Genomic DNA, 7,842 nt, shown 5'->3' with positions numbered 1-7,842 from the left:
AGAGAAATTTTTATAGTTGTCCAAGGAATAGATTAGTGGAGGATTACAAATTTTTAAAATGGGATCATAGTTCAGGGGTCTATCTCAGATAGTGACCTGACGTGGAGAGTATTCTTTAAGAATATTACATAGGATTTAGCGTTCAGAGTTTAAAATTAATATTGTGATAGCATCTCTTGTTGCTCTTGTATTTTTATTTTGATTTTGTGTTAGTCTCATTTAAGTTAAGTTGAATAAAACTTTTAGATGTAATATTTAAACTTTACGAGTTTTTGGGATTTCTGAATGTACTTTTATGTTTACATGTATGAGTTATTAATTATGAAATTTTTATCTTACAAATAGCTGTTGCACATGTGATGCACAACTGAAGTAACCGAACAAACAAAGCTTCACCAATATTAGCTTTCTTGCAATAGTTTCTTCTGCAGCTGCCCCAAATATATTCTTAATTTGTTGGTGTGGTCTTAATTTTTTGTAATACAAATATTAAGGGAAAATAAATTTCCTAACAAAGTATTTAAATTTTTAATATTTAATAATAATTTATTATAGTTGTTGTATGAGCAGTTAGATTATAAAAAAATATTTTTATTTCTAGCACCGCTTGTTGGTTATCCCTCTCTGTTTTCACGTGATATTCAGTGGCTCCAATTTAGGCTTTTGCTCATCATTGATGGTGAAAGGCTTCAACCTTCGCAAAGAGAGAGGCCATACTGAAGAAGCTTTGGCGACTCTTGAAAACCTCTATGGTTCTCTCTTTCAGGCTTGGTTCCTTCATGATTTCTTTGAGATTTTTCCATTTCTCTTGGAAAAACTTTAGATATCTCTTTCTTTCTTCCATATTATGGTTTTTCTTTTGTTTTTTGGGGATATGTCTCTTCCTTTTTGGTTTCATGGATTCTTCATTACTCCACTCTGATCTTCTTCTTCACTCCGTTAAATTCTTGTTCCTGTGCAGGTGTTAAGTTGGAAGAGTTTAGTTTCTTCTAATCTCTCTAATTAATGTTTGTTTATTCTTTCTTATATTCCTTATGTAGATGAAAAGGTTTCTTTATTAGATGATGAGGTTGAGGTTGGCTCAAAACCTTGGGATCTTGCGTTAGTTGGTTATGCTTTAGGCAAAAGACCTTTTTACAAGATTTTTCTTCAGTCGATTGGTAAGATCTGTAAATTGAAGGGTTTAGCTAAACTTCTTTCTATAAGTGAAGGGTTTTTTCTTTTTAAATTTACCTGTCAGGATGATGTTGATATAGTTTTATTTGGTAGTCATTGGTTCATTGGGAGTAAACCGTTCATATTTAAAAAATGGACTGTTGATGTCAAACATGTATGTGAAGATTTTAAGGATATCCCTATTTTGGTTAAATTTCCAAATTTTCCTTTGTTTTGTTGGTTAGATAATTGGATGTCTAAGATTGCTAGCAAGATTGGCATACCTCTTGCTGTTGATTCTTTGACATTCAAATGTTATAAGCTATCGTTTGCTAGGGTTAATACTCAAATCAATATAGATTCGCCTCTTCTTGAATCTATAACTTTTTTTTTCAAGAATAAAGAATTTATTATTCCAGTTGTTTATGAATGCAAATCGTTTCCTTGTGTTGTTTGCTCTATTTTTTCCCATAGTCCATCAAACTGTCTGAAATCTTCTTCCTTAACTACTAATGTTAATCCTAATCTAAGATATACGTAGCCTTGAAGTAGACTTGCGCTAGTGTTGAGCTGAGGTAAGCTCAATTTCCAACATAGATTAGCTTAGGATTGAACTGAGATATGATATGAATTTGCTGGTTTAGGTTTGTTTTGCGCTTAAGCTGGCATGGGTTGACTCGGGTTGACAAAGAGTGATTCGGGTTAAGTTTCAGTTGAACTAGGTTGACGTTGGGTTAGTTTGGGTCGATCTGAGTTGACTTGAGTTTGTGTAGGGTTAACCCGAGTTGACTTGGGTTTAAGTAGATTTGACTCGGGTTAAGTTGGATTGACCCGGGTTGACTTGAGTTTGAGTAGGGTTCACTCGGGTTAAGCTAGGTTGGGTCAGGTCAGGGTAGGTTTAGGTTTTGTGTCATGTTTGGGCTGGGTTAGACCTATGTTAGGTTTAGAGTTTAGGTCAGGTCTAGGTTGGGTCATACCTGGGTTAGGCTTAGGATTTGGGTCAGGTCCGGGTTGGATCAGACTTGGGTTAGGTTTAGGGTTTGCGTCAGGTATGTGTTAGTTTACGGTTTGGGTCAGGTTTGGGTTTGGTCAGACCTATGTTTGGTTTAGAGTTTGGGTCAGGGCTTGGTTTAGTCAAACCTAAGTTAGGTTTAGGTTTTGGGTCAGGTCTGGGTTAGGTTTAGGTTTGACTGCAACTTGGGGTTAGGGTTAGGTTGAGTTATGGTGGATCAAACTCGAGCCGAATCCTAAACTTAATCTAAGGCTATTGAGTTGATTAATCTAGCCTAATATCAACTTAAGACTTAGGAATTAAAAAACTTTAAAGTAAAAGGAAACAAAACAGAAAGCTTATCAAGAGAAGGGGCTAGCCCATAGAGCAGGCTTCACCGGAGAAATGTTCTTCCTTCTTCTTCTGTCCAAATTGCCTGAGGTAAGTGTCGAAGAGTTAAGATGTCCCAGATTGCCGAAGACTGTCTATTTATAGGCTGAGAAAGCGGTGGCGGAGCCCCCTCACAAACACCCCCTCCCCCATGGGTGCCTGAACAGGCGGGGGGGCCGATAACCACAATAAATTAGTGGTTAGGTTTAGGTTTGACTGCAACTTGGGGTTAGGGTTAGGGTGAGTTCTGGTGGATCAAAGTCGAGTCGAAACCCAAACTTAATCTAAGGCTATTGAGTTGATTAATCTAGCCTAATATCAACTTAAGACTTAGGAATTAAAAAACTTTAAAGTAAAAGGAAACAAAGCAAAAAGCTTATCAAGAGAATGGGCTGGCCCATAGAGCAGGCTTCACCGAGAAATGTTCTTCCTTCTTCCTCTGTCCAAATTGCCTGAGGTAAGTGCCGAAGAGTTAAGATGTCCCAGATTACCGAAGACTGTCTATTTATAGGCTGAGGAAGCGGTGGCGGAGCCCCCTCACAAACACCCCCTCCCCCGTGGCTGCCTGATTAGGTGGCGGGCCAATAACCACAATAAATTAGTGGTTAAAGAGCCACCGATAGTCGCTGACGAAACAGTGCGACTGTTCGTGCTCTTATCCATAGATGAATGTCGTTTATCAATGGCGTGTCACGCAGAGTGAGCACTCCAGTTATAACTGGGCGTGGTCAAGCTCAGGCCTTGCATAACCATGCCGAGAAACATTCAGGCGTGGTCACGCCCAAGTTAGGTGTGACCACACTGAGGTTCTTTTGGGTGTGGTTGCGCCAAATTCATTTTTTGGCTAATCTGGCAGCACTAGATCAAAAGAAAATTTTTGTGCAAGTCCTATGTGACCAAAATGAGGTCAACAGTTTTGATTATTCTCATAAAAGTGTTTATCTTTCTCTTTATGCCACTTCTCCTCATGTTAATTGGTTTAAGATGATTTGGTTTAAAGGTAATTCTTTAAAATATGCAATTCATATTTGGAAAGTTATTATTAGAGGTCTCAAAACTTGTGATATTCTTTCTTTACGAGGCATGAATATCAATTTGGCATTTTTTTTATCCATGAATAACATGGAAACTCATGATCATCTCTTTTTTTTGATGTTCTTACTCTCATAATTTCCTAAAGTTTGTTTACACAATGGTAATTTTTTTTGTAGTTCCTACTAATATTTTTCAAGTTATTTATCATTCCGATAAATTTTCCTGCAAAATATCTAAGCTCTTTTATCTTTGGCTTTACAACTGGTTGTTTATGTGATTTGGTATGAGATGAATTCCGTGATTATTTAGGAATCTTCATTTTTCTATTGATTCTAATATCTGTTATATTCATTGGTTGATTTCTTATAAGAGTAGGAAATGAAAATATAAAAATCCTATCCCTGCCTTTATCAATCAGTTTTTTATATGCTGACTTTGCTCCTTTGATGTTTTGTCTGTGCCTTTGGCTGCAGGGTTTTGGTACTGTTCATTTGGTTGTTTTACTTCTTTTGGTTGGGTTTTGAGCAATTATGTTTTTCTGTCTTTTAAAATTTAACTAGGTTTTTGAATATATTATTATATGTTCGAATTTTTTTTGGATGGATTTTGTTTCCTTGGTGCAGATCATCCTTAGGCAATGGAAATGTTAGATAACTTTTTCTACATTTCTCAATCAGCTTGCATGTGTTGACTTTGTATGGTTTTGGTTTTGTTTATCTGGTTGTTTTACTTCTTTTGGTTGGCTTTTGAACATTTATTATTTTCTGTCTTTTAAAATTCATCAGGTTTTTTAATATATTATTTTATGTTCAAATACTTTTGGAGGGAATTTTATTTCAATTTGGAGCAGACAATTTTGTTTTCCTGGTAGACTATTTTTGAGATTATCCATCTTCTCGGCGGACTGATTGCTGATTTATTCGCTATTTAGTTGTATTTTCGAGTGATTGGATGTTGGTGGCATTTACCATTTGTACTTTTTGGTTTCTGTAGGTATGTTTTGAGCTATGGTGGATTGTTTTCCTTTTCTTCTTTGTTTCTTTTTTTTGCATTCTTTGCTTTCTAGTTCTTCATTGTTTTCTTTCTGGTTGAGTTTTTTGCTGCTCTTTTGTTTATTTTCTTTACAGGGTTATTGATTCCCAACGGACTACATATTTTCCATTGGGGATTTCTGTTGCTGTTGGATGGTTGTCTTGGCGTTGTTATTATGTTGCTGGTGTTCTGGACTCCTTTTGTTGGACTTTTTTTTTCCTTGGTTGCCGCTTAGCATTTGCTTTGTATTTTGTTGGTGTTTGTTGTACTTTGGTAACTCATCATATTTTAATTTCTTCGTCGTGTGAGTTGTAATTTGATATCTTACTTTGTAGCTCCTTTTTTTCCTATGAATAAAGCTGGGGCGTGACCTTCACATTTTCTTAAATATATATAAAAAAAGAACTAAACTTGACCGTTGCACTGACGTGGCAACAATTATTGAGGCATTTAATGATGTTGACAAATTTGAAAGCACCTCGAGGCAGTTCAACTTATTGGGCCCAACTAATTATGCTCTAGCTAGGGTGCAATCAAGTTAAGTCGAGCTGAGTATATCATAATTCTAACTTGACTTTGTATTATTATAAGTATTTCTCATTCGACTTGAGGTTATGTCGAGCTTTGATATATTGTTTAAGCTTAACTTATATATATTTTTTAATGTTTGAATTTAATTTGTACTTGATTGTTTATGAGAAGTGAATTAGTATTTAAACAAGTATCTCGATTTTCATATAAAAAAATCCAATAAATAATTTTTTAAATTTGATCCTAACTACTAATTTATTGATTATAAACTCTAAACCTTACAATATCAAATTTTGTTTCTCCTCCATTTTACCTTAAATCCCTCACTTGGGGCTATTTAGTGAAATGACTTGTGTAGCATTTCAACATGATTTAACCTAAATTCTACCAAACAACTAAAAATGACAACTTTAAAACCTACATGAACTTAAATCTTGTTTCTTCTCTTGTTGGCCCTAAACCCCTCTTTTAGGGGCTGTTTGGTAGCAGGAATTAAGCAGGATTTAACCTAAACCTTATTAATCAACAAAAATGACCAAATAAAGCCCTGAAGGGTCTTAAATCACATATGTCCTCCATTTTGCCTTATATACCAGTTATTGTCTAAACAGCAAAAAAGAAACTTTAAACCATAAATGTTCTTAACTTCCATTTCCCTTTTTTTTTTTCCTTAAATCTCGTTTATAGTAAATGAAATTTGTAAGAGGATTTAAATAATTTGAAGAGCTTGAAGTGGGGTGTTCTTAAGTCTCGTTTATAGTAAATGAAATTTGAAAGAGGATTTATAGGATTTAAATAATTTGAAGAGCTTGAAGTGGGGTGCAAGGAAGGATGAGAAATAAGAGGGTTAATCAGGGACAACTTAGTAGTGGAGTGGAAGGGGGAGATATACCAGAGACTAGAGTTTCAAGGATCATTGGACTCCACGATCTCGCCATTGTTGCCATTGTTGATTGCACGCCATAGCTACTCAGGGTTTTGTATGTTTCGGGCAAAACTGCGAGATGCTAAACTGTGAGTAGGCCAAAGGAAAATTTGAGATTTACAGGAATTTAAAGTTAATTATAAGGGGCATTTCATACATACCACATAAGTTTTTTTGTCTTTTCACACCAAACACATAAAATTTAATAAAATAAATATATATTTAAGAATTATATATTAGTACATTTATGAGTAGTATGCTGGAACCCTTTAACTACCTCCCAAAGTTTACAGTTAATATCTCAATTTAATTATATTGATATCTTCTCTGTCGACTTTGATTAGTTCCAATCAGAAAGATAAAATCTAACAAATTTTTATGCAATCTGAAAATTTAAAAGAATATTATAACTAATTTTGATAGGAAGTAGATAAATATTCAACTTTTTGATAATCCAATCAATATCTTTGACGCAAATATAAATTTGTTTGATTTCTGTCATTATATATTTGTACCATTGCCGGCCTCTTTTTAACTTACTCTCAGAACCTTTGATTTACAGACAAATGGACCATCCATTCATATATAATATGATAGTGGCATTTACATACATACTACCCAATTCTTTACGTATTGACACATCTAACACCTAAAACCTTACACGTGCATACCATTCAAGTCTTTCATATCACATAAAAAAAAATATCTTTCTCTTAACTTATAAAAACTGAAATGCACCTTCTGATACATATATGTACAAATTGAAGTTCAAGTTTAAATTTTAGATATGTAAATACAGAAGAATCAAATGGTATGTATGTAAATGTAAATCTTCTCATATAATATAGACATAAAGTAAGAACAAGTGAATGAAAAGCAGTATAAATACATAATAACGGGAGGCAAGCAAATTCACAACGAAGCAGCTGCACGCAAGTCATGGCTTCCTCAAGCAGGGCTATTGCCAGCCTCCTGTCCTTAATGGCTTTGGCAAGCCTACCAATTACTTCAGCGGTCTCCATTCCTATAGCTACTCCCAGTTCTCTACTAAGCGGGGACTATTTGAGGCCGGACGGCCGCATTATTCGCTCCGGCTTTAGACTTGTGATGCGCGACAGGGACTGCAAGCTCGTTTTGTATGACCATTCCTTCCACAAGATCTGGCAATCAGAAAACAACGGGGGCGGCAAAGCCTGCAGGGCGGGATTGGAACATCATGGCACACTCATCATTCTTAATCGAAAAAATGAAAAAGTCTGGAAGAGCGAAAACCGTCATCATCAAGGCACGTATCCATATGAGGTCTTCATCAATGACAGAAACGCTGCTGTAGAGATCAGAGACAAATTTCATTACATTATGTGGTCCTCCAAAGATCATATCAAACCTTAAATCGTATGCATGCATGCATATCTTCTAACGTTAAAAAGGAAGATGTTCATAGCTCTTAACTCTAGTTATTGGTTATATATGTGCGTCTGTTTGTTAAGCTTGTGAGACTAATCTTGAATTGATAATTTGAATTGATTGCATAATTAGTGGCTTCATAATAGACATGAGTTAATTAGTGGAACAAATATAGAAGATATGATCATAGGATTATTTTTGAATTAAATATAGGAGATATGACAATATCATTAATTTTGAATTTGAATCTTAAATTCAAATTCAAAATTCAAATATGTGTAATCAATTCAAATAGGCGCGAATTGATGACACTTAATTTTCTTGCCTTTATTATGTACGTTTCCTGTTTTGTTTCGGTATGTCTTAGTTAGTATAA

At 34.9% G+C, this 7,842-nt stretch overlaps 1 protein-coding gene across 1 annotated transcript; it reads left to right on the top strand.

Annotated features, from left to right (window-relative positions):
• The first annotated feature begins 6,998 nt into the window (after positions 1-6,998).
• LOC110022957 lies at positions 6,999-7,451 on the top strand. The gene has a single exon (XM_020722133.1). The coding sequence runs from the start codon at positions 6,999-7,001 to the stop codon at positions 7,449-7,451; it is 453 nt and encodes a 150-aa protein (XP_020577792.1).
• Positions 7,452-7,842: the final 391 nt, after the last annotated feature.

Source organism: Phalaenopsis equestris, unplaced genomic scaffold, assembly GCF_001263595.1.
Source record: "Phalaenopsis equestris unplaced genomic scaffold, ASM126359v1 Scaffold000203, whole genome shotgun sequence".
Taxonomy (NCBI): Eukaryota; Viridiplantae; Streptophyta; class Magnoliopsida; order Asparagales; family Orchidaceae; genus Phalaenopsis; species Phalaenopsis equestris.
The sequence above is the reverse complement of the archived record's forward strand: the minus strand, read 5'-3'. Positions and strand labels throughout refer to the sequence as shown.

What these genes read in the sequence shown, in the direction of transcription:
- LOC110022957 (XM_020722133.1), top strand. Translation starts at nt 6,999, where the DNA reads ATGGCTTCCTCAAGCAGGGCTATTGCCAGCCTCCTGTCCTTAATGGCT.